The sequence below is a fragment of the Talpa europaea genome (assembly GCF_964194135.1).
Source record: "Talpa europaea genome assembly, chromosome: 4".
Taxonomy (NCBI): domain Eukaryota; kingdom Metazoa; phylum Chordata; class Mammalia; order Eulipotyphla; family Talpidae; genus Talpa; species Talpa europaea.
In genome coordinates this window covers 105,943,217-105,969,397 of record NC_140070.1, presented here as the reverse complement: position 1 = coordinate 105,969,397, position 26,181 = coordinate 105,943,217, and the positions used below count along the sequence as shown (strand labels likewise).

Sequence of the window (26,181 nt, the reverse complement as noted above, 5' to 3'; positions counted from 1 at the left end):
ATCCCTTCGATAATTGCTCTCCAACTTTGGAGACTGGAGGACAGGGAGATAGGAAAAGATTGCCTACCATTCTGGGTGAAACTCCAGGACACTCACCATGCTCTGCATCCAGTTTAGATTGCTTCTGTCAGGGTTTGGTGGCTTCTCCATCCTCAGCACCATCTGTAGCACCATCTTGGTAGCCCGAAGAACTGAGAAACAGGGTGAAAACTCCTGCCTTCTTCCATGCCACCCATGCCCCTCCCTGCTCCTGCTCAATATCCCTGCACTGCTCTTCAGAGTCTATCTGCCCTCAGAGGTCTACATTGTGCAGATCAAGAGACTTCCACACTGCAAGAGAAGGTGGGCACTTAGGTGGAACCTGACCTCTCCATTCCCCACTCTTAGCTCCAACCACCTACAGCTTAACCCTTTCTGTGGGATATGCAAAAGTGGCTCAGAGGGAGCAGCAGGTGGAGAGGAGCAGTAGGGAAACAAAGGTGGAAGGAATGTATAACACTTTGACATGAAAGGGACAGAATGTGAGGATTGTGGAACTGTCAGGGACCTTAGAAGTTATCCAATCTATATCCTGTCCTTGGCCTGTAGTACACATCAGGGATTTTCCTCTGTCAGGCACAGCATCCAACTCTGCCAGAACTCAAAAGGCGCCTCCATAGGAGTTACCAGGGTTACAGAGAGCATGGTGGTCAGGGCAGCAGTCTGGCACTACATGGCAGAATTCATCGCAGTAGCAACTTCCTCTCTTGCAGTGGTCATCTGTCCCAAGGCAGCACAGGGGCTGGGGTTGGGAGCAGCTACCTAGAGAAAAAGGGACATTAAAAGGGATGTATTTAGGGCCCTACACCTGAGGGGAGAAATCAAATACTGTACAAAAATGAATAGCAATGTGTAGAAGGTAGCAGACCCCTTAGGGCCCACGCTCAGGCTGTTTCAAGTGGACGTTAGACAAAAGCGAAATTCCGGTCCAAGTTCAAGACAATGAGAGGCCGAGTTCCTGTTCATACAGGATACATGTACCCACCACCCCCGCTCCTCCAGCACCCCGTACTTGGAACCCAGAACAAGGCCAAATGCTCTGCTGCTTGTAATAGCATATTTTAGCTTCTGTACTCCCACTTGCTTTTGGCACCTGCAACCTCTCGGATGCGGTTTACGGCTTTAAAAACCCTTGTCACGCCCTGCTCAGAGCTGTTCCCTGACGGAGGATAAGAATAGAAAAACTGGAAAGGAGATACAAGGTCAAGAACCTAACTCACACAAGGAGGTAGGGGTAGAAGGGATTAGCATAATCCATTAACCCACTTATAGACATCAAGACCCTTAGACATCAACGCCCAGATCAGGAGGTGCAACAGCCAGGAACTATCAAGACTGCTATAGGGAGTGTCAATGGCACAAACCATCCACACACAAGGAGCGAGCCCCTCCCAAACAGAAGACTGTATCAGTGCAGTCTATGCACAGGCTCAGGGCAGCACTCCCTCTGCTCACCTGTGCCTATGCAGGTGCCTATTCCTACCAACTCTCTCCTCTGCAGGGCAGCAGCCTCCTGCCTGCCCACGACCTGTCCATGTGGGGGCTTCTCTCCACTGATCTCCCTCAGCAGAGGCCACTCTCCTCAAGGCCGCCCGCCTGCAGCCATGCAGGCCTCTCTCAGCAAACCTGTCCTTTCCCTTTCCCTAATAAATCTGTTCTTTAAATAAAACTGTTGTAGAGCAACCCCGATACAAAACAGGGTGCCTGACTGTAGGTCCTCACCCGCGCGCTTAAAAGGACTCATCAATGCTCTACTGCAGGCACACGCGAAAGGTTCATAAAAGGTTTATTTACAAGGGAAGGGGAAATGAGGAAATGTACAACTCAGGGGGAAAAGTGGGAGACAAAGTTTTAAATGCATCCTACCCGATCCGCCGATCAGGAATCACAAAATGGCGCTCTGAGAGCTGGCCGCAAGCCAGGAGCCCTGAAGCCAGGAGGCAGCGACAGCGAGCCCCCCAAGGCCCACGTGTTTGGTTTTTATATCCAACCTGGCTGCCCAACTCCACCCTCAGGTCCCAGCCACCCTCCCTTGGTGGTGATGGGATTTGTCTTTCCCAATGTCCTGATGGCTTTAGTCTGGAGTGGGGGTGGGGTCCACAAAGCCTGTATGGGATTAGCTCAGGACATCCTTTCCCCCTAACAAAACTACTGTCTCTGTCTCGTGGAGAAACTCGCCTGGGAAACTCACCGCGTGCCGCTGAAACCAAGGCTCTGGTGAAGCCTTTCCCAGAGGGAACCCAAGGTCCCCACACTAACTCTACAAAACCACATCATTCCCTCTGTGAGGCACAGTTGCCGGGCGGCTAATAAAGACTTTCTCTGAAACTGAGTCAGACTCGGGTCTGTGTCTAGGGGGAATCACCACAACAAATGGAAAAAAAATTTAAAAATTAATAAAAGGAAATAAAAAAAGAGCTGGATTTAACAAATGGGGCTGGGACAACTGAACATCCATGTGCAGAGGAATGAATCTGGACCTCTACTTCACACCATTTATAAAAATCAACTCAAAATCAATCACAGGGAAGAGCACAAGAGACTGTGGTGATGGATCACCGGTGCTCTGGTACCAGCAGGGAGAACAACAGGGACTAGGCCGGAGGGAAATCAAATGTTATCCAAAAATTAACAAAGATGTATGTGGAGGTACAAGACTCCTTTGAAGTTAGACAAGAGCAGGGCACTTGATGGCCTTGGGGCAATGGGTATATATCACCACGGCGGGGTGGGGGTGGGGGGCGCTGACTGAAGTACTTTACATCCTGGGGACTGATCAGTGGAATGCCTTGTTAATAAGATTGGAGCCGTGGGTGGGGGTCAGAAGTACATCAGCAGACTTACCCTCCCTAAAGCCCTAAATCCAGTATTCAGTTTGACCCACACTTTTCTCTGTCAATAAAAAGGCCAGGATTTTTGCTTTTTTTTTTTTTTTAGAAAGCGCTGCCCCGAAAGGGATAGGTTTGCTGAGAGAGGCCTGCATGGTTGTGGGTGGGCAGCCTTGAGGAGAGCTGCCTCTGCTGAGGGAGGCAAGGAGGAGAGAGAGAGACAATAGACATAGGAGCAGACATCAGAAAGGATGACAAAAGGGACAGAAAAAAACCCCACAAAGATAGAGGAAGAACTCTATGATCCCTATTCTCAAAACAGTTTCATCAACCCCAAGTCCTACCATTTCTCAAAATTGCTCAATTCAGTTATTATCTGATTGTTGCCCATCCACTGTGAAGTGAGGGGTTTTTCTTCTGTAAACAATGGGAAGACAGGCATTGACTGGGAGGGACCAGGTCACATGATGAGTTTGTGACTTGGGGTGGAATATACCCAGGTCACTCCCAAGATTCTAGATGCTGTCCTCCCTCTAATTTATTTTGACCTTCCCAATTGCTTTCAGTTAGGTTAATACCTGCCTGGGGCTTTGTTTAAGGATAAACTTGAGAGCTTCCAAAATTGACAAGATCAACAGGGAGCAGGCCTCTGGGAGGATGTAGGGTTAAGCATGGTCAACCCAACCTGTTGTGGAAACAGGAGTCAGCAGGTGTCTGGTGAAAGTTGAGCGCTGGGCCCTGGGAGGTGAGACTTCTCAAGGTGATGGTGAGCTGGCTTGGGGTGGTGGCCTCTGAATTTGACCTGCCTGATCTCTGCCATCCTCTAAACCTGCATACCCGTGCTTTGAGTATTATTTGTTCAAGTTGTTTCTTCTGCTTGGAAGGCTCATCCCTTCTATAGCCACTAGAAGAAACATTTTTATCCTTCAAGACCATGTTTAAATTCAACCTTCCTGGGGCCTCCCTGGTGGCACAAGGAGTTAAGTGTCAGCACTATGAAGCAAACTGCAACTACTTCAGCACGAGTTCGATCCCCAGCAGCAAAGTGACCTACATGGCGCAGCAGATTTCTCCTCTCTCGCTGCTCCCCTTAGCAGTGTATTTAAGTCGATCCACCTGTTCTGCTCTGTCTCTGGTGAGTCCTGTCACACACCCCCACCTCTGGCCTGTATCCCAGTTCTTGTATGCATAAATAAATCTTTAAAAATAAAAATACAGGGCCTCCCTGGTGGCACAGCGGTTGAGTGCTGGGTTGCGAAGCTGCCCGCGGCCTCTGCGACGCAGGTTCTATCCCCGGCTGCTCCCCGGCCACCGGAGGAGGGTCCCACATGGCGCGCAGACCTCTCCTGCCGCCCGCTGCTCCCCTCAGCAGTGTACTTCGGTCCTTCTGCCTGCTCTGCTCCCCGCTCTGGCTCTGGTGAATTCTCTCACCCTCCCGCGCTTCTGACTGTACCCAGTGCATGTATAAACAAACAAACAAATAAATAAATAAATAAAACATGCCTCTATTTAAAAAAAAAAATAAATAAAAAAAAAAAATAAAAATACAAAAAATAAATTCAACCTTCCCAAGGTTGCTAGGAACTAGTTCATTATTCAGAAAATGATAACAAATCACATTTATCCAAATATTTCCATACAAATCAAATATTTGATGAGGGGAAGCCTTTCTTTGTAGGAAAACTCCAGGTAATAAATGCAGAAAGAATGCTAGAATTTAGAAAACTACCAATTGGCAGTCCCATCTGGCAAGAAAAATGCACCTCAGCAATATTTATCCATAAAGGCTAAAACCATTAGGGAAAAGTTGAGGAGGAAATTTTATAATGGTCATATATAACTGATAAAGTTTAACTCCAGCAAAAGCAGGACAGGCAGAATTACTGAAATACATTGCTAAAGGGAGCAGCAGGCAAGACAGCAGAGGTCTGCTGTGCCATGTGGGTAGCTCCCTGGCTGGGGACTGAACTCAGGCCATCATGGTAATAGTGATGAGACTTAACCCTTAGGCCATCAGGGAGACCCCACTATGTGTGTATTTTAAATTTTCCACAATAAAAAGGATTGTTTTTTTTTAAACTAACTATGCTCTATTCTAAGAGGACTTTTTTTTTATCTTTTTTTTTTATTTTTATATTCCCCATACAATTGCACCCCCCTTCTAAGAGGATTTAAAACCACCCCCCCTCAAACCCCTGCTGGGCTTAACATCTTCCTTTTCCTCTTAAAATCTATTGATTTTAGGTTAGAAGTTAGGTTAGAAACCTCTAACATAGCATTAATCCCTGTCCCCATGATTTTTGCAGTCTTTCTGAAAGTGTGTATCTGTCTTCCTCACCAGTTCGTGGAAGGCAAGAAATGCATCTTTGTATTTCTGGTGTTAAAAATTTTTATTTCATTTAACTTAAAAGATCTGAATCAAACTTGTGTCCATGGACCAGAAGAGAGCTACACAGTTCCTGATAGTCCTGATTGGTGCTGCATAGTAAGGAAAAGGGAGGGCACCCCACAGTGACCAAGCAGACATTCACTCACACATTTAATTTATTCTGCTGAAGCCTTCCTATATGCAAACAATCTGAAGAAGAAGAAATCAAGAAAACCATCCTTTTCATAATTGAAACAAAAAAAAAAATCAAATACTTGGAAATAAACCTAAGCTCTCTTATCCATTTTGAATTGATTCTTGTGCACGGTGAGAGGTAGTGGTCTAGTTTCATTTTTTGCATGTGGTGGTCCAGTTTCCATTGCATACTCTGTGCTCCTTTGTCAAAGATCAGGTGAAAGACCTATACAAAGAGGTGAAATACCTATACAAAGAAAATTATAAAACACTGTTAAAAGAAATCGAAGAAGACACAAAGAAATGGAACAACATCCCCTGCTCATGGATTGGAAGAATTAACATTAAAATGTCCGTCCTACAAAAAGCAATATACAGATTCAACGCCATTCCAGTAAAAACCTCAATGACATTCTTCAGAGAAATAGAACAAATACTGATGAAATTCATATTGAACCACAAAAAACCATGAATAGCAGAAGCCCTGCTGATGAAAACAAAGGAGAAAGGAGGTATCATACTTCCAAACTTCAGGCAATACTCAAAGCCATAATAATTAAAACAGTTTGGTATTGGAACAAATACAGAGACACACAAACCAATGGAACCGAATAGAGATCCCAGAAATAGAACAACACTTACATGGACAACTGATCTTTGACAAAGGAGCAAAGAATATGCAATGGAAAAGGACAGTTTGTTTAATAAATGGTGCTGGGAAAACTGGACCACCACATGCAAAAAAATGAAACTAGACCACCACCTTTCACTGTGCACAAAAATCAACTCAAAATGGATGAGAGAGCTGGACATAGACCTGAAACTATAAAATATATAGAAGAAAATATCGGTAAAACACTACAAGACATACATTGCAATAACATCTTTAAAGACTCATCATCACCCAAAGCAAAGAAAGTCAAGGAAAACATAAACACCTGGGATTACATTAAACTGAAAAGCTTCTGCACAGCAAGAGACATTAACCAAAACAGAGAGACACCCCACTGACTGGGAAAAAACTTTGCACTCCAGTCAATTGATAAGGGACTGATCACAAAGATATACAAAGAACTCACACAACTAAACAAAAACAAAGCAAACAATCCAGTCAAGAAATGGGCAGAAGGGGCCTCCCCGGTGGCGCAGAGGTTGAGCGCTGGGTTGCGAAGCTGCCCACGGCCTCTGCTGCGCCGGTTCGATCCCGGCTGCTCCCCGGCCAATGGAGGAGGGTCCCACATGGCACGCAGACCTCTCCTGCCACCTGCTGCTCCCCTCAGCAGTGTACTTTTAGTCCTTCTGCCTGCTCTGCTCCTTGCTCTGGCTCTGGTGAATTCTCTCACCCTCCCGCACTTCTGACTGCACCCAGTGCATGTATAAACAAAACAAACAAACAAACAAACAAACAAATAAAACATGCCTCTATTAATAAATAAATACATAAATAAATAAATAAAAAGAAATGGGCAGAAGAATTTAAAAGACATTTCTCCAAAGAGGAAATGCAAATGGCCAACAGGCATAAGAAAAAATGTTCAACGTTCTTTATAATCAGGGAAATGCAAATGAAAACCACATTGAGATACCACCTTACACCAGTAAAAATGGCACTTATCAAAAAAACAAGCAACAACAAATGTTGGCGAGGATGTGGTGAAAAAGGAACTCTCCTACATTGCTGGTGGGAGTGCAAACTGATCCAACCACGATGGAAAGCTGTCTGGAGGTTCCTCAGTCTACTATAAATGGAGCTACCGTAGGATACAGCAATTCCACTCCTAGGGATCTACCCAAAGGACACAAAACATTGATTCAAAAGACCACCTGTACACCTATGTTTATTGTGGCACTATTTACAATAGGTAAAACCTGGAAACAGCCCAAATGCCTAAAAATAGATGACTGGATCAAGAAGATGTGGCATATATACAAATGGAATATTATTAAGCAATCAAAAAAGATAAACTCATGCCATTCGCAGCAACATGGATGGAACTAGAAGGAATTATGCTCAGTGAAATAAGCCAGAAGGAAAAAGAAAAATATCGGATGGTTTCACTTATAGCAGGAATACAGGGGAACCCAATAAGATGGCATTGTAAAAAAAAATAATAACAGTACAAAACACAACAAAGCAAAAACAGACAATTACAAATCAGAGACATACTGCAGGTGAGAAGGAGGGAGAGGGATGAGAGGGAGGGAGGGAGGAGCACAGGGGACTGAGGTGATGGTGCACGGGTGCATTGGTAAAGGAAACTCTATGGGAACTACACCTGAGGGGGTAGGGGGGGAAGCAAATATTGTTTAAAAATGAACAATGATGTAAAAAAACAACAAAAAACATTTTAAATAATTTATTCTACTGAGCTGGGTTGGGTTCCATGGTGGACCATGGAGATACATTGCACTATGCCCACCCACTCCCCACCCCAACACAGCTCCCCGGAGCTCAGTCGGCTGAACAGAGCTTCCTCATACTACAAGTAACCAGAACATCACACATGTATGGCAAGTAAAGACCTGCAGCTAGGAGGGGAGTGCAGTGGAGTTTGGTGGGGAAGCAGTGAGCCCATTGGGAGTGGCTTCCTGGGGATAGCTCAAACCACACCTCTGTGACCAAGAGGTTAGTAGAAGTAGCAAGCTATTCCTCCTGGGGGTAGCCAAGAGAAGGCCCAGAAAGGACTATGCAAAGGACCCAAGCCTAATATTTTGCATCTCCGAAGCAATACTCTTTAAATATGTCTGACTCTTCTGATAATTTTACGAGACGAGGGTGAGCACTGCTGGAGAAGGATTTGAAGGAGGGCACTGGGCAGCTTCCTCCTCCCCTCTATGGTGCCCAGCAATCCTGCTCCGGCCCCAAACTTGCAAACCCAATTCAGCAAAACTGAAGCCCTGCCCTTCACCAGAAGTCCTGTCTACCAAGCAATACATGTTAATATGTTAATAACATGTTTATTACTTAAGCACACCCCTTGAGGCTCCTACCCTGCAAGAAGTATCCTACCAATGACATCCAGTTTTCTCCCAAATGAAGTTCTAGTAGATACAATATTATTCACGCCATTGCATTTCCAGGGGTGTTTGAGCAAATCTAATGGGTTAGTACTGGGCAGTTACCCAGTGAATCAGAGCTGATAATCTGGATCTGGGCTTATCACACCACCTTCTCCTGTCCCCCCCACCCCGCCCTGACAGTGCATATTCTAGAACCCACACTGCCTCTACTCACAGGAGCTCCTCTGCATACTCCTTTGAATCATCCCACCAAAGCACACCTTCCCAAACGAATCACCCAAGACACCCAAGTTTACAAATATGAAGGTGTATACACAGAGAAACCAGGTTAAGCACTAATTAATGAATTACTGAATATTAGCCCCCAGAAGGTAGATCATGCCAGGGACAAAAATGATTGAATGAATGAATGAAAGAGACTAGAGGCCTGGTCCCTTTGACCCTTGTAATGGTCATATTTAACTGATCAAGTTTAACTCCAGCAAAAGCTATCCTGGATCCTCACCTGTCTCCTGGTTTGGGGCCACAGGGCTCAGCCACAGCAGGAGGAGAACCAGCCACATGGCTGCAGGCACCAAGCAGAGAGAGTGTTGCAGGGACCAAGGCCAGGACTTTTAATTTTTACCCATCCCGGCAAAGTCATTTGGTGTCTGTAACCCTGGGGAGGAGTCAGCTGACACCTGGGTAGCCACCGGCAGAGATCAGAGACATGGCCCCAAAACAGTGGCACAGGTGTCCCAGCTGCTTGGCATAGCTTGCCAAACAGAGGAAATAGCGGCAAAAAACCATTTTCCCATCACCTGGAGACTCCTGGCCAGTGGGAGGCAAGATTCAAGAAATCAGGTGATATTACTGTCCGTCATATTACACTGGTGACAATCTGGTCTGAACATCCCATTTCATAGATAAGGGCCCAGGTAAACAAGGAGTACCCCAGGTTCACACAGGTCGGATTTATAGAGTTGAGGTAAGAACGCTGATCTGGTTCCCACACCAATGTCCTCTCAACCAAAATGTAGTGGAGGTATACAGAGGGACCATCAGTCAGGAAAACCAGCTGGGCAGCTCTATTCCCCTAGAACTGGTGTAAGATGTTCTCGCCGCAGGGATTTTAGAATGCTTGACAGAATAAGAGAAGACTGAGGGGAATAGATTTGAGGGAAATAGCTATTGTAGGAAAAAAGTAAGTTGACTCAATTGGTCACCAGAGACCCGGCTCTCCAGGCAGAGACTAGACAGAGGTGCCAGTTCTTAGAGGAACTGGCCTTGAGGCTGAGAAGATCACAAAAGGAGGAACCCTGAAATTTTGCTGGGTGAGCTTGGGTCAGCTCATTTTGTGCAGAAGAATAATCTGAAGGTATTGTAAAGCAATAGCTGTCTTGACTGCCCTTCAATACTACAGACTTTTGTACATACCTCCATATTTCAAGGGGAAGAACTTACTTCCCTAAAACAAAAGCAAAACTACCTCTTTTAATTATAAAAATGTGATTCTTTATAGTAATCTGGGTAAGCAGATAAAAGGGGTAGAAGTGACTATAATCCCATCATTTCAACACAACCACAATTTCATTCTTGTGTGTTTCCTTTCCTTCCTTTCTGCATTTTTTTTCTTTGCAGGGATATTTTTCCATAATTGTAATATAGATATATATATATAGATATATGCATACATATATATAAACTATTTTGGAATCATTTTGGATTTATAGAAAAGTTGTAAAGATAGCATGAGTTCTGCTATATCCCTCACTCAATGTCAGTTTTCCCTAATGCTACCATCTTACATTTTTCAAAAGTAAGAATTAAAATTGATACATTACCCTTTTACTAAACTCTACACTTTATTCATATTTTTACCAATTTTGCACTCGTGCCCTTTTTCTGCTGCAGGATCCACCCAGGAAAGCACACCGCAGTTAGTGGCCGTGTCTCCTTGGCTCCTCTGGTCTGCGACAGTTTCTCAGCCTGTCCTGGTTTTCCACAACTTTGACAGTTTTGAAGCGCACAGGTCATGCGTTTTGTATAACGTCCCTCAAACTGGGTTTGCCTTATGTGTTTTTCATTTGACTAGGGTTGTGGGTTTTTAGAAAGAGTACCACAGAGGTGATGTGCCCATCTCATCACATCAGAGGTCCATAATATCAACATGACACTCTAAACGATGTGAGCCTTGATCACTTGGTTAAGGTATTATGTGCCAGGTCTCTCTGCTGTAAAGTGACTATTTTTCTCTTTAAGTGAATCACTAACTCCAATCTATTCATAAAGTAAGGAGGGGTGAAGTACACCTCCTGGAGGGAGATAATTTACATATATTGCTTGAAATTCTTCTGTGAGGAGGATTTGTCCTTCCTCCCATTTATTCAATCATTTATATGTATCAGTATGGACTCATGATATTTGACATATATTTTTTTCACATACATTGCATTATAAGATTTCCCCATGTTACTATGTCATCCTCTCTAATCATCATTTTAATGATTGCATCAATTTTTTTCATATTCTCCATGATTAACTTTGGACACCCATAAATTATGTTGTCGTAAACATTTTTTGAAACAATCTATTTATTATTCTTTGTTTTCTAGCTCTGGCATCATATGTGAACACAGAACAGAGTGAATGTTCAATAGATGTTTGGTTGAACAGTAGGCCTGTTTTCCTCTTGAACAGTCTTCTCACTCTTGGCTTGTAAAGATCTCACGTCTAAGTCAAAAGTAGGGAAGAGAAGCTTGAGAATTTGCTGGAAATTAAGTTTTGTCTTCCTGTGAGCCATACCTAGCTCGTAACAATAAACAAAGGTCCTTAGCACAAAGCAAACACTTTGTACTATAAGCTATTTTCCCATCTTTGTTTGGCAAACATTTTATCAGAGTTAGCAGTCTTTCACATGACTTTATCATTCTTCTCTCAGCTATCTTTACAGACATAACAATGACAAATACCTAGGGGGTTTTAGGGCACATAAATATCATCATCTCTCCCAGTTTAGTCCCTGGCAAGTAAAAAGCTGGCAGTTTAACACTATAGTGAGCAAAGGACATTTGGAATGTTATCTTCTTTGATAATAACTACTGGGCAAAACAAAACAGAAACAGTTGCAGACAAAATAGCTGACTTAGGAGAAGGGAGATGAGGACATTTCCAGCACTTCAAAATTTGGGAAAGAAACCACAAAGAGATTTGGTGGCAAGTAAAGAGATAAGAGAGCTAGAAAGCAGTCAGAAACAAGGTCAGAACAACCCTGTCTCTCATCCCACAATGTACTTTTCTTTTCTAAAGATTTATTTATTTATCCATGTAAGAGCTGGGGTACAGGCCAGAGTTGCAGGGGATGGGAGGATTCACCAGAGAGACTGGGAACAAAACAGGCAGATTGACCAAAGTACACTGCTAAGGGGAGCAGCTGGTGAGTCAGGAGTGGTCTGCACCCTGTGGGTAGCTCCCTGGCCTGCCAGGGGAGCGAACTCGTGTTGCAGAGGCTGTGGACAGCGTCATAGGTTGCGTCTTAACACCATGCGCCACCAGGGAGGCCCCCACAATGTACTTTTGATCACTTTTATTCCCACTGAGAGGTGAGGAAAGAAGCACATCATATCAAGAATGGAATTTTCCCCAAGAGGTTCACCCCTTCCTCTCCAGGAATAGTGTCTGTCTATGTTTGTATAGGAAAGAGATAGGTAGTTGAACCCATGTGGACTCTGAGGGGTTAGGCATCAGAGTTTGTCTACATTAAAATCCTCTGGGGGTCCCTGATGTGGGGTAAGTCTTGCAATTAGACTAGGGAGCCCCAGCACCAGCAGGCTTCATATTTATCTCAGACTTCGGTGAGTGCTCTATTCAGGCTCTTTAAGTTAGAAGAAATGAGACCTACTGAAGCTGATAATAAAAAGGTAGAGCAGGGGCCTCCCGGGTGGCACAGTGGGTTGAGCACAGCTCTGTGAAGCTGTCCGCAGCTTCTGCAGTGCAGGTTTGATCCTGGCTGGCCGGCGAGAATCCCACATAGTACAGAAGACCTCTCCTGTCGTGCCCGCTGCTTCCCTCAGCAGTGTATTTCTATCATCTGCCTGTTCTGCTTCCTGCTCTGTCTCTTGTGAATCCTCTCACCCTCCCTCGCCTCTGGCCTGTACCCCAGCTCTTGTATAAAAATAAATAAATCTTTAAAAAAAAAAAAAAAGGTAGAGCAGTTGTTGCAAAGATCCACAGGGCTAAGAGGAGAAATGACTAAATTCACCTGACTGCAGGGCCCAAGAGACTGCCTGGGAAAGAGAGCAGCCAGAATGAGCACAAGTGGACTGCCCCTGCCTGGGCCTCCTTTCTGCCTAAGAACTCAGCAGGCGTCTTTCTGACTTACTTTGGAAGAGCCTGAGCTGGGTCTTTGCGGATCATCAGGTTTTTGCAGAAGGACTATGAGTTTAGAATGATTTAAAAGGACTGTGTTTGACAGTGGTAACTAAATGCCATTGCTGCAGTGAAGGCAATCCTTGTCAAGAAGCACACTTAAAGCTGTCCACCTGTCTCCATTATATTCTAATGGCCATCCAGCAATTCATGCATTCATTCAACTAAGTCATGTTTGCTTGTTGTGCTAAAAGGGGGAACATTAAATAACAAGATTGCATGAGAAGTGCTTTAACAGGAAGTTTAGAGAGTGCCAAGGGTTCATGGAGGATGGGTAGAGTTAAAGTCAGTCAGGGAAAGCTGGGGTGTAGGTGAAATACCTCTTTAAAGAAAGAAAGATCAAAGTGCATTAAGGAAATTGTTCAGTAATTCAGGGAATGGCAGATGAGGTTAGGAAATTAAAAAGTATGGCTGTGTATGAAAGATCCTTTAAGTGCCAGGGGAAGAATCAAACTTTATGCTATGTGAAAATGAACACTGGTGAGTTAGGAGCAGGAAAGTGAGACCCCACAGTAATGTTTTCCATACTCCCCACTGCTCTACTTACCCCTACCATGAAGGACAATTTAGTAATACTTAACAAAATTATAAGTGAATCTTTTTGTGCTGACCTTTCTACTTTAGAGAATTTATCCTATGATACACATGCACCCATAGAAAATGATCAACAGTTTTTTTTTCATTGTAGCATTATTTGTATTAATAAAGATTAGAAATAACGTAAAAGCCCATCAATAGGTAATCGTATTGTCTATCCATACAATCAAAATGTGCAGCTTTAAAATAAAGGAAATGCTTCATACAGGTAGTTCTCTAAGATAATACTGTTAGAAAAAAAGGTACACAAATATGTCTATAGTATGCTACTTTTTAAAAGGTAAAGAATAAGGAGTGTGTGTGTTTCTGGGCGTGTGATTTACATATAATCACTATAAGGATAAGGATAAGCAGAAAAGTAATCAGTGGCTACCAAAGAGGATGAGGCAGAAGCGAATACAGAAACAAGGACAAGTGAATACAGAAACAGGAGGGAGGGAGGGAGATTTGTTATCATTTTCCCTTCCTCTCCAGAAAGAGCCTTACACATTGGGTTTTGGTTAAGATATTACTTTCTAAGGGGCCTTAGTTGTTGTACTGTAAATCAAGTATCCTTGTTTTATATATGTGTATATATATATATATATATATATATATACACACACACACATATGTATATATATATATTACACATATATACACACATGTATAAAATCAGATGGCATATGTGCTCTTTTCCTTCATGGCGCTTGTAATTACATACTCATTATGGTGACAATTACAACTTGTAATTACATTCTCATTATGGTGACTCTGAGCAATGTCTGTTTCCCCCATAAGACTCTAAGTTTCTCAAGGGTGGGCTGTCTCTGTTTTGGGGCACTGTAGCCCCAGTCTACCACAGAAGGAGCATATAGTAGCTACCCAAATATTTGATGAATGAGTAAGTAGGGAGAAATGGCATGGTTGGAGATAGTTGAGAGGTAAGATAAGAACCTAAATTTGTGTGCTAGTGGTAGAAAAGAAACAAGAGGTTTATTTTAAAGAGGAAAATCAACAAAATTTTGGTAACAGGTGGTGGGAAGCTTTATAAGCTGAAAATGCCACTTTAAAACAACAAATACCACTTGAGAAAAAGGAGTCCAACACATCTAAGTTTTCAGACTGGGGTGGCTATTGGTTAGGTTTTGGGAAACATGATATTTATGTTGATTTTAGACATACCACCTGGAGATGATCAAGGATCTGAGGGAAATGTTGATAAAGTTTCAGGATGGAGTTAGAGCTCCAGTGGGCCAGGAGCATGAGAGAAAAAGCCAGAGACAGATGTTCACAGAAGAGGAAACAGAAACATCTGAGACAATCCAGATGTTGTGGAGGCAAAGATCCACTTCACTTTAAGGGACAGCATGCCAAGGGTGTGGGCACATACATTTGAAAGGACAACATGCCACAGAGTCTTTTATACATGAAGAAACAGAAATCCAGAGATTGGAAGTGACTTGCTCGCGGTCACACAGCAAGTCAGTGCTGAAGCATTTCAAGCACTCTCCTGACTTGTTAGGTCCAGTTTTCTGGCATTATATTACAGAAGCCCTCTGAATTTTCAGACATATCTGCTTTACAGTAAACTCTCAATACCGTTTCCTGATAGTCAAGGCAGGCAAACAAACAGCAGACTTTCATTTCCTTAGTTTATTAAATATGACAATGAATTGTTAGGCTGTACATGAACGACAGCAAGTAAAATCCAGTTCAGAATGTAAGTTGTACACACACAGAACATCTCTATTTAGACTCTTGCTCCTTTTATATTAAATCAAACAAAAATTCTAAAGCATTGGCAGAGAAAGTCAATAACAGCCTCATTTAAGTGGAAAATATATGCCTCCCACTCTTCTGCTATGACTTGAATCTTGTCTCCACCTAGCAAGCAAAATTGTTTTCCCTTCATTTATAGCAAAGAACACTTCTTTCCTCCCCTTTAATTCAGAAGGAACTCTTCTTCAGTGCATTCAAAATTTCTCTCCACAACAGTAGGGGATTTTTAGATACTGGTAAGTTACAAAGTGCTTTCAAAACATCCTATCCACTTTCCTCTCTCCCCCTACTCTCAAATGGATATTTAAACAGTGATGACAGCAGAGTGTCAGGGTCACTAAAACAGATATGCAATAGGGATGGATACGGGAGATGGGAATAAAACAAGCAGAAAAACAAGCAGGAGCATGTATGGTCACTGAGCTCTGCTTTAGAAACTGTGTCAGCATTTTCCTTCCTTGATCCTATGCTAATATGAAATGGGCAGGACAGAGAGTATGTCTCTCTTCCAGTGTAGTGACTTGGAATAAGGAGCTGGACTTGAAATTTTAATCAAAACTGCAAGTAGAGCTCACCATTTTTTCAACCCTCTAAGTCTGAACCTGAAGACTAACCTTTAGCGAGACTTGAGTTTTATGGGGTCATGCCCAAAGCTCCTTAAAGGATGGGGGAACTTCTACTCAGCTATTTCTGAGGCACTGGTTTTCAGAGCCTCCTAGCTAAGGGAAGGGAACCCTCTGGGCGTTCTAACCCACCCAGCCTTCAGATCCCAAGTCTGAGGCAGAGGGACCCACTTTATGAATCAGTTCCTCCCTGCTCCCTCTTGCCCTGGTGGAGTCTCAGCTCTGGTCTTTACCTTTATGTTCCTTCTACTTCCTGTGAGACTCTTGCATGCTCCAACTCAGGCACTCATCAGCTTCCACCAACTATGTGCAACGTTCTGTTCAGCTTTCTGGGGTAGTACCCCTATTAAGTGTTTTCTACTAGCAACCAACTATGGACAGACAGGTAGAAAGGAAGAAGTCAGTCCCAGAACAAAACTGCTGTGGGCTTTAATTCATAGAGCTGTCAGTCCTTGGTATAGAAACACTGGCCACACAGGTCAGGAGCTGTTGCAACTTAAAGACCACAAACGTATATACAGTTTCATCAAAATACACACTTAAAAAGAGGGTGTGTGTGTGTGTGTGTACTAAAATTAGTACTATGAAGAGGACGGTTGAACATAAGAATATCACTAGGCTAGAGAGTTAAGTGCATAATTGGCATAAAGGCTTTTGTTAGCCCAAGAACACAGGAACATCCACATATCCACAAATTGTCAAAGTCTTTACCACCACTAATAGTAGAAAGCTTTGCCCCCCAAATTTAACAAAAGAAACTCGACAGAAATCAGCCACCAGGGAAGGTTCCAACTCTGCTGCAGGAAGAGGAGAGAAGGAATGGACTTGGACATATTTTCATTCAGAACCACAATGACCATTAGCCAAGGACATAGTGGAAAGAGTCCTACAAAGATGGTGAATGGAGCTTCTGTCCTCAACTGAAGATGGCATCATGGATTTGCCTAAGCTTAAAAGACCGTACTTGCACCAAAGACCTAAGGTGACTGAGAGGGATCTTATCACTGAAAAGGAAGCCAACAGCTCCTCTGACTGATAAATGCTTCTTATAAGGTCAACAGAATTGTAGCCTCACTTATGATTGGTATAAGGCTACAAATGGCACTGGACTAAGCTTTTCTTGGTGGTTTTAACACCACCAAGGTAAAGAAAAGCTTGTTACATCATCTGTGCCTGGATATTTCAAACAAGAAAATCCTGGCTGCTTCGAGGTTTCTGAGGATTCTAATATGCTCTCAAAAATACCTAAATAAGTTGGACAGAATGCCCATGACATAGTCCAATTTCTTTTGCTTCTCCTCAGGGCACAGTTTGACCCTATTCCAGGACTTGGAGAGAGAATACTCCATCCTCCTGTTTAGCAGCAAAGGAGAAGTGAGTTGGTTGACCAGGCCTGGCTCAGAAGCTCTAGAACTGAAACAAAATAAAACTGGAAATCATACTTGAAATGCAGTTGAAACCAATGGACATGCCACTGGAAATGCCAGCTGATCCAATGGAAAGGCCATGGATGTCAGAAGAATTAGGTCTCATGGTCCATCCCCCTGACAGAGGCACTAGAAGTTTCATCTAAAGATCTATGTATCACTTCTGATGGAAATACCTGGAACCAACAAATGGTCATAACAGAATGGACCCCACCAACCTGGACATTAAACAAGTCATATAAAATAATAATGATAATAATTTAAAAAAAAAAACACAAGTGGGGAAAGTGCTTAAAAGGGTGGCTCAGTTCTGCATTATGTATGACCTTAGCCCTAGAAAGAGGGCCTAACTTGCTTTCTTCAGGTGGTCTCCAGGATGGTGGCCTCTAGAGCCAAGGCTTCAGTAGGTTCCTCCTCGAAGTCTGACATGTAGGACTCCAGACTCTGCTTGGCTAGCAACTCCCGCCGGGCCTGCAGCCGCTCACACCGGGGACAGCGTCCAGACTTGAAACAAGCTTTATGGTAACATGCTTTACACTCTATTCAGGAAGGGAAGTGACAAAGAGAAGAGAGCAATTTGTATTATCTCAAATTGGAAGTAAGTGACTGCAATAGCCCTTCTCACCATGCAGCTAATTGCTCCTGTGGTGAAACACCAGGAGTTGCCGAGTCAAGCCAAACTCTTATTAATAGGGTGACTGAATGGAAATATACCACTGTGTTCAGTCTTGTTTTCCCACCCCACAGCTGGCACCAGCCTCACCTTCACAGGTCCGGCACTTATGGAGCTCAAAAGGAAAGATGATGTCATCCTCATTCTGACAGAACTCACAGATGAAGCCTTTGGCTTGACAGAGCTGGGGAGGAAAGGGATAGGCATCAAAATGAGGGGCAGCATAGCAGGAATTGGCACCAGTGGGTGACCACAAATGGGGGCAGGGGAAAAATATAAATAAGATATGAATGAGCTTTAAAAGGTTCTCCTGCCTTCTGGGAAGAGAACAGAGCTGGGCTTGGAAGCCAAACATGGGCCAGGTTGGGCAGTGCCAGACAAGGCTCTAAGGTGGAGCTAAGAGAGGCAAGAGCTTGAGAAAACCCTATCATTGGAATGGCTCTCAAAGAAGAGATGAAAAGAAGGAAGGAATGTGCCATTAAAGACTTCTTAAAGTCAATACTCCAGTCTGGGTAATGATTTTATTTAGAAATAGGAAACATGGGGCCTCCCTGGTGGCACAAGGGGTTAAGATATAGCACTATGAAGCTACCCACAGCCACTGCAGCACAAGTTTGATCCCCAGACAGGGAGGTGACCCACAAGGCACAGCAGACCTCTCCTGTCTCGCCTGCTGCTCCCCTCAGCAGTGTACTTCGGTCAATCTGCCTGTTCTGTTCCCCACTCTGTCTCTGGTGAATCCTCTCACCCCCTATACCTCTGGCCTGTACCCCAATTCATGTATGCATAAATAAATAAATCTTTTTAAAAAATAGAAATAGGAAACACAATTAAGATAAAATGGGAAGGCAAGGATATTTCTCCAAAAAACACACAGCCTTGAGTCAGGTTAGTGCAAGTCTTTTCTAATTCCCTATACTACACAGGACTCTTTGTATAAGCTCCATTTTGATCTCTAACTCTAGAACTGTCAGAAGAATAAAAACTGGGTATATCTAAGATGGGAAATCATAAAGATGGAATTTTTGGCATATTGGGTCTATCAAGAACAATAATAACATAGCTATAGAATACAATAGAATACTTAGGCTATAAAATGCTTTCACATAAATTTTTTGATCAATCCTCAAAAACTGAGAGGACAGGGCAGTGGATATTATTATCTTCATTTTAGATATAAGAAGATTAAGACATTTAAGGACAAGAAATAATCTCAGAGAAGCAAAGTATTCCCTTTGATCACAGTGACTAAAAACAATAAAACTAAAACCAAGTCCCTCTCAGATGCTAATTCAGGACTTTCCTCCCATGTCATGACAATTCTTTTTTTTTTTTTAAAGATTTATTTATTTATTTATACAAGCACTGGGTACAGTCAGAAGCGTGGGAGGGTGAGAGAATTCACCAGAGCCAGAGCAGGGAGCAGAACAGGCAGAAGGACTGAAGTACACTGCTGAGGGGAGCAGCGGGCGGCAGGAGAGGTCTGCGCGCCATGTGGGACCGTCACCCAGCAGCCGGGGATCGAACCGGCGCTGCAGAGGCTGCGGGCAGCTTTGTAGCCCAGCGCTCAGCCGCTGTGCCACCAGGGAGGCCCTGTCATGACAATTCTTTAGTGGAAATCTGCTTAGTCCTGCCCATTACCCAGAGGCCAACAATAAATCTCCCTCTAATTCTAGGTTCTTTAGATCTAGATGATTTGGCTGTTCACCAGCCCTAGGAACGGCACTCCTCTTCAGTTTCTTTCACAGTATTGACAGGCTACTTCAGCTTCCTAGAACTAAATGGCAAGAGCTCTGGGTCCACAGCACTTTCTGTAACTCTAAGCAAGGAAGTAAGGGCCCAGTTACAAGCTAAAGCAAGACTTTCTTACCATGCAGCGCTCTACGTGGGCAGTCCCTGCCCTGGTGAGCTCAGCAAGCCTGGGCCCCAGCTCCCCCTTCCTAGTTGCAGTCAGGTCATTCAGTGAGTACAGGTGGAGATCCTCTGTCAGATGGCCCGGAACTACATCAAAGGAATCCAGAAGCCTACAGAAAATGAGGAAAAGTGGGTTGGAGCAGGAATGAACATTTTATGTGGCATAACAGACCAGCAGGAAGGGGAAGAGAAGGGTCCCAGGCAGAGGTAATGAGGATGGGCAACACTCAGACAGCCCAGGTATTCCCTCCCACAATGCCAGGTGTCTGGATGGCAGAAGTGACTTTGATACTTCTTCACAGAGTGATTCATGCCAGCTTATAATGAGCAGAGGTGGGTCTGCCCTGGATAGAATGATCACAGATTTCCGTACCAGGAAGAAGGTTACGGACTGTGCTGTGGTTTTAACATTTCTGTAGCCAAAGGCTCTACCCTTGAGCTAGCACCCCCTCCTCCCCCATTTAATATTTCTGGAATTTTCTGCAAGATTCCCCTGCCGCGGACCAGTACAGCGATGGACGATGAGGCCGTCTCAGGGTTGAGAGACTGCGCAGGGTGGTCAGGGATTCGATGAATAAATGACACACAGACACACTTCAAGAGAGTGAAAATCTGAGTGCGTCTTTATTAAGCTAGTGGTCAGTATATATATGTTTTTCTAAAAGCATAGGAACAGTGAACATCAAAGAGATCAGTTTGCTCATAGGCTTAGCTTAATTGACAGGGCAGTGATTTATGTCCGAAGTTACATCTGGACCTAGCCTCATTCCTAATTGGACAGGCTATAAATTCTTTTTACTGTTTTATATAATTATTTTCTAGTTGCACTAACTATCATTTTTACTCATAATTAATTGTCATGGGTGAATTTATTTTATAATGCAGTTAATATCAAAGGTACTAAAGTTAAGCACATAATAGAAAGATTATTAAACTAACAATTCTATTATAACACAGTGTTTAGTAATGTTTCATTTGCATTAGCCTAATTATTAAATTATGTATGTTTTTTAATTAGCAATCAATGACCAGAAAAAGGAAAGATTTTAGAAAGACAGTTGTAGCAGAATAAAGTTTGTGGGCCTTGAGAAAGCGAGATAAGGTTCCAGGTGGTCAGCATTTCTTTTAATCATTTTTGTGGCAGCTTCTGGTGGTCATTATTTATTGGCAGGCATTCGGCTTCTCTGCATCTTAGGGAGTTTGCTGTTCTCCCCCTGCGCGCATGGTTCCTTGCCCACGCCGGACCTCAGGGACCATGGCAACAGCCATTAGCCCTGAGGGTCACTGCAGGGGGGGGGTGCAGCATTCCCCTACTCTCCTTCACATAACAAGGGTAACTGCTGGGACATGTCTCTTTCATAGACATTAATTCAACCAGAGACCACCGGCCTCCACTTAAGACTTACTCTTTGGGGGCCTCCCTGGTGGCCTAGAAGTTAAGTGCTATCATTATGATGGCCTGAGTTCAATCCCTGGCCTGGGAGCTAAACCACATGGTGCAGCAGACCTCTCCTGTCTTACCAGCTGCTTCCTTTAGCAGTGTATTTCAGTAAATCCACCTGCTCTGCTCCCCACTCTGCCTCTGGTGAATCCACTCATCCGTGCACCTCTGGCCTACATCCCAGTTCTTCAATGCAAAAATCAACAAAAAAAAAATTTTAAGACTTACTCTTTGGCCAGTCGGCATGTCTTGAACATGTTCTTCATGTGATATAGCTGGATTCGCAGCAGCTAAAGAGTAAGACATTGTGGTGATGGGCAGGGAGTGAGAAGAGGTGTGGAAAAGAGATAGACAACTGTTAGATGTACCTTCAAACCCTGGGGGTCTGGAAGTTGTGCATGCAGCAGCCAGAACTAGACTGTTTTCTAAACTGTAACTCAACAACTCACTTCAAAGTGACTCCCAGTCAGGGAAGACCCCTCTTATAGGTCAATCTGTCCCAATCACATACACAGCTGGAATCAGCTGTGAAACCCAGAATTAGAATCCCCCATCTGATACCCTATTCTCTATTTAGTAATATTTTCAGTGAAGAGAAAAATCTTGCTTGAGTGTTATTTATAGCTTGAGTTGCTATTGCCAGGTATGAGACTTTTAACTAGACAAATACCTATGAAATGGCAAGAAATTAAGAAAGTACACAGAGAAAGCATGAATGATGAAACGGGGACAAAGACAAGTGTGGTGATCTTGGGAAAGCCTGTATGAATAGAAACAGAGGGGTAAGGGGATGATAAGGATACTCAATGGTGCAGCCTTTTCCATGGTCTTACCCGGACTTGATTGAGCAGCTTGACCTTCCTATAGAGGGCACTATTGATGTCCTGCACATTGAAGAGAGGATCATTCCAGATCTTTATGAGTAGGTCCTTGGAGAAATTGCTGACACAGTACTTGCTGAAGTCCCACTTGCGCAGAATCCGGCTGGGTATGACCATCTGGGCATTCTCGTGGCAGCACTGACAGAAGTACTTGCCCAAGTACTCACAATACCGCAGCCGCTTGATATAATCTGGAAAGATGGGCAAGTCACAAGGTCAGGTGTGACTTTCCCATCTGGTGAGGTACAAGCTCGTGAGGCAGCATGATTTTGCTGCTTATTCTGGAAGAGTGAGCCACTGGGCTCCAACCTGTGTCCCAACCCTCTAAAGGCCACTGAGTAAACAAACCCTGCCACAGTTGGTAAGATCTCACCTCCAAGAATCTGGCTGAAAGTATTCAATTTTCTTCAGAATACAATACTGGTAATGAGCTCCCAGAAACAATTTCCTCTGAGTTCCAGCATTCTTTCCCAGTCCTAAGCCTTCTCCTCAGACCCCTTCTTTCACTTTCCCCCATTCTGTTCTGTCACCTGCTCTTACTATATCTCTGGTCAGTCCCTCTCTCAACTGTGGGAGATGATAAAGTCCTTGGAGGTAGGTTGGAGGTCAGGAAAGAAACTCACCTGGGTCAGTCCGGATGCCACATCCTGCACATCGGTAATTCTGCTTGGCTACAGCAATTTTCCTCCTGAGGAAAGGGGAAAGAAAGGAAATTGGAAATACCAGCTGCATGAGGCCTCTGAGACATAAAGGTGAGGATACACAGAGAGAGATTCAGCTATTTTTTAGAGTTGGAAAAAAAAGAACCCATTAGAAGAACTAATACAAGCCAAGAATTATGAGGTATGAATTTAAGTCTAGGCAGCAACTCTCCCCACTAATTAACCATGCTTTCTGTACAAATATAAGAGATTAGACACAGTAGAGAGAAAAACACCCACTTATCTTAAAAGGACAGTAATCTCCCAAAACTATTAGGAAAAAGGCAACAGGTTGGGAATATCAGTGATCAAAGACCTCATTTCCAGTTAGTTCTGGGAAGGAATGGGAGGATCAAGTATAAAAATTAAGGCCAAGATGGATAATTCTCTCTTTATGCCTTTCAGTGAATAGAACTGTGTAGGAGGTACAGCTACAGGCCAAGATGAGAGGGTAAGGAGTTAGTCCTGATAATCCAGAGGGTGTTATCCATTTTTCCACAAGGCATAGCCACTGGCTACTTACGTTGGGGCTGGATGAACATTAAAAATTATCTGAGGCCTTGGTGGGGCCCACTCCAGGTTGCCACGAACACGAATACGAAGCTTGTAGATGTCAGCATGCTGCCCATCATCTGGTGAAATGGGCAGTGAGTCAGGGATGGGCAGGAGCTACAGAAGAAAAGCACAGGAAGAGGTAACATGGACTATCTGCAGAAACTCATAGGCTTGACCCTCTGGCCACGACAGAAGCATAGTTAATTGATGAAAGACATTTCAGGAGCACTCTAAGTAAGGGTTTCAGAGAAACTTGACCCTCAAAAAAAAAAAAAAAAAAAAAAAAACCATAAGGCACCAGGCTACTAGACATGAGGGCCTTGGGTTCCAAGAAGCAAATGGAATAGAAACATCACCCCACTTTGGTGGCATGCATTGCTAATGCTGTCCCTGAATGCACTCTAGGACCCTTGGCATGCCGGGTCCTTCATGTCTCACTCCACTGCAAAACAAAGAAGCATCTGAACAATTCACTTTTTCATGGTGTCTCAAAAGTGGTCATAACACAGGAGTTCCACCTCTGGGTCTCACTAGTGAGCTGTCATGTGGAATTTCTCCTCGTTTGACAATTGTAGGGAAAACCTAGGCAAGCAATCATTCATTCATTCATTTAATGCATCTGTAATGAATGACTTCTGTGAGTAAAAAAGGAAAAATACATAGTTTTTTTTTCTAGTTCATTCTAGACTGGAGACATGGGATAAAGAAGTACAAGTTCAGAAAGCCTGTCCAGTCCCCTGGGGCTGGAAAGAGGGTACAGAAAATAAGCTGAAAAACCTACCTTCTGAGGGGCATCATGCTCTGGAACTAGCCATTCTAGTTCTGAGGCAGCTGGGAGCTGCATCCCCTCAAACTGCTTCAGGAGCCCCATGGCCACTGCCTCTGCAGATGTGGAGTGTAGGAAGCAATGGGAGCTGGAAAGGAAAGATTCAAGGAAAGGTTAGCACAGCTAGACAAGAAGACGGGAGCTTTCCCTTCAGGATCTGATACTATATGCACTGACTTCTGGGTTAAGAGAATATTAGTAGCATGCCCAGTCTGCTCAGCTTTTCCTATCATTTTCACACATGTGTTTAGTGAAAAATGTACTGGTCTTACATGTAGTCCTACTACTAAGGCTACAACTCTACTTAGTAGCGTTACACAGCAGTGTTAGTTAAGGATTCTGTATCATTTCCTATCTCTAAACTTCAGTTTCTTTAATGGCATAATGAGTATTTATAAAGTTTGTTTAGAAAATAAGACCATAAAGTACTATTGTTACCCCAAGTAAGCTGCTATTTTCCCTATATGGGGCCACAGTGATGAAACCTGTTTAATCATGATTCACTGCTCTCTCAAGACCTGATCTTTTGGGGGCCTCTGATATTATCACAGTCAGCAGAGAAGGAATACCCTCTATCAGAGGATTGCGTCTACCAGATTCTACCATCTTTGAACCAATGATCTTCTGTTCTCTTTCCTTGGACTTGCCACCATCAGGGAGGCCAATCATTTTAACCTTGCCACTTTGTGAATCTGGATGGTTTCATCCACATCCTTTCCCATCCATATGCCTACATTAGGTTTTGTTCCTCCAAATGCTTAAGGGTTATATTGATATTTGAAAATATACACACAAACAAAAAGTACTTACAAGGACTGGGAAGAAATGAAGGATTTGCTGTTTGAGCCTGTGTTCCTTCTGATGTCAGCATCTAAATGGAAACCAGTGATAAGTGGAGCAAAAATGAGAAACGGAGGAGGTAAAGGATTAATTATAGAAGTCATTCAAGGTATTGATAGCTAAGCGCTCAGGGTAGTGGTTAGGTGCTCCATTCTAGGGGAGAGGGGATAGGAATGGGGGTAAGGAGCAAAGTCCAGGTGAAGCACTACACACAATTAATAGTTTGGCTCTGTTCAAGTCACAATCAGGTTGAATTAGTGACAATGCATAGCATTATGAAGGTCAAAGTGGCTACAAATCTAGATGGAAATACAAACTCAGATTTGGTACAACACAGTAAATAAGAAAAAGAAGCATCACAGGAACACACCCTCTACTACGGAAAAACATGAAATAAATTACTCCAATCGCTCCCTTATTCTCTAAATCTCTAGATCTCTTAAATAACATACTCTCAGAGGCAAGAATTCTGTCCAGTTCTTTGCAGTATCACAATAGTATCACTGTAGTATCAGTGCCGAATACAGAATTTGAATCATAGAGGTTACTCATTAAATGTACATGGAATTGAAACTTTTCTTCTGACATCCCCCACTACTGCTGTTACCCTTGAGTGTGAGAAATTTTCCATATCCTTAAAAAAGCACCAAGGAGAAGATTTCCTTCCTGTCTAGCAGCACAAGGAAGAAAAAAGCTTTTCTATGGATTGGCAACTTGCTGGAGATACTTGGTAATCAATATTCATGGAGATATCCAATATAATATCCAATATAATATTCAAATATTCACAGAGCTAGCCAATATAATCTTTACTATAGAATCCTCAGGCATAATTACAGGAAACTATGGTAGGTTTTCCAAAGCCTATTTCTGATAAAGGATTTTGAGGAGGATTTCTAATAATAACATGCCTGACTCTCCAGAGACCTCATCTCCCCCATACTTGTGATGAGGAGTATGTGAAATATAAGAGCCATGGCAAATAGAGCCTATTCATGTCAAGAAAACACGACTATTCTGATAAGTCTCATTCCTTTCTTTCAATGTCCAGAGAAAAGATCTTTTCCTAACTAAGCCTATACAA

General features: G+C 43.3%; 2 protein-coding genes across 5 annotated transcripts in view; both read right to left on the bottom strand.

The window, feature by feature from the left end:
* Nucleotides 1-640: 640 nt before the first annotated feature.
* Nucleotides 641-9,014, bottom strand: LOC311170309 (uncharacterized protein; the record flags this gene model as incomplete). Its single annotated transcript, XM_084232687.1, has 2 exons — nt 641-801; nt 8,957-9,014. The coding sequence occupies 2 exons, from the start codon at nt 9,012-9,014 to the stop codon at nt 641-643; spliced, it is 219 nt and encodes a 72-aa protein (XP_084088813.1).
* An 8,612-nt stretch (nt 9,015-17,626) lies between these two features.
* RUBCN (rubicon autophagy regulator) overlaps nt 17,627-26,181 on the bottom strand; it is a gene marked incomplete at both ends in the record, with an annotated part of 51,623 nt that continues 43,068 nt past the window's right edge. For all 4 annotated transcript variants that reach the window (XM_084231295.1, XM_084231296.1, XM_084231297.1 and 1 more), the window contains 9 exons: nt 17,627-17,805; nt 18,030-18,123; nt 19,810-19,963; nt 21,523-21,584; nt 22,128-22,366; nt 22,799-22,863; nt 23,400-23,545; nt 24,213-24,345; nt 25,068-25,128. In XM_084231295.1, the coding sequence (XP_084087421.1) occupies nt 17,627-17,805; nt 18,030-18,123; nt 19,810-19,963; nt 21,523-21,584; nt 22,128-22,366; nt 22,799-22,863; nt 23,400-23,545; nt 24,213-24,345; nt 25,068-25,128 (1,133 nt within the window). The remainder of the gene's footprint in view (nt 17,806-18,029; nt 18,124-19,809; nt 19,964-21,522; nt 21,585-22,127; nt 22,367-22,798; nt 22,864-23,399; nt 23,546-24,212; nt 24,346-25,067; nt 25,129-26,181) is intronic.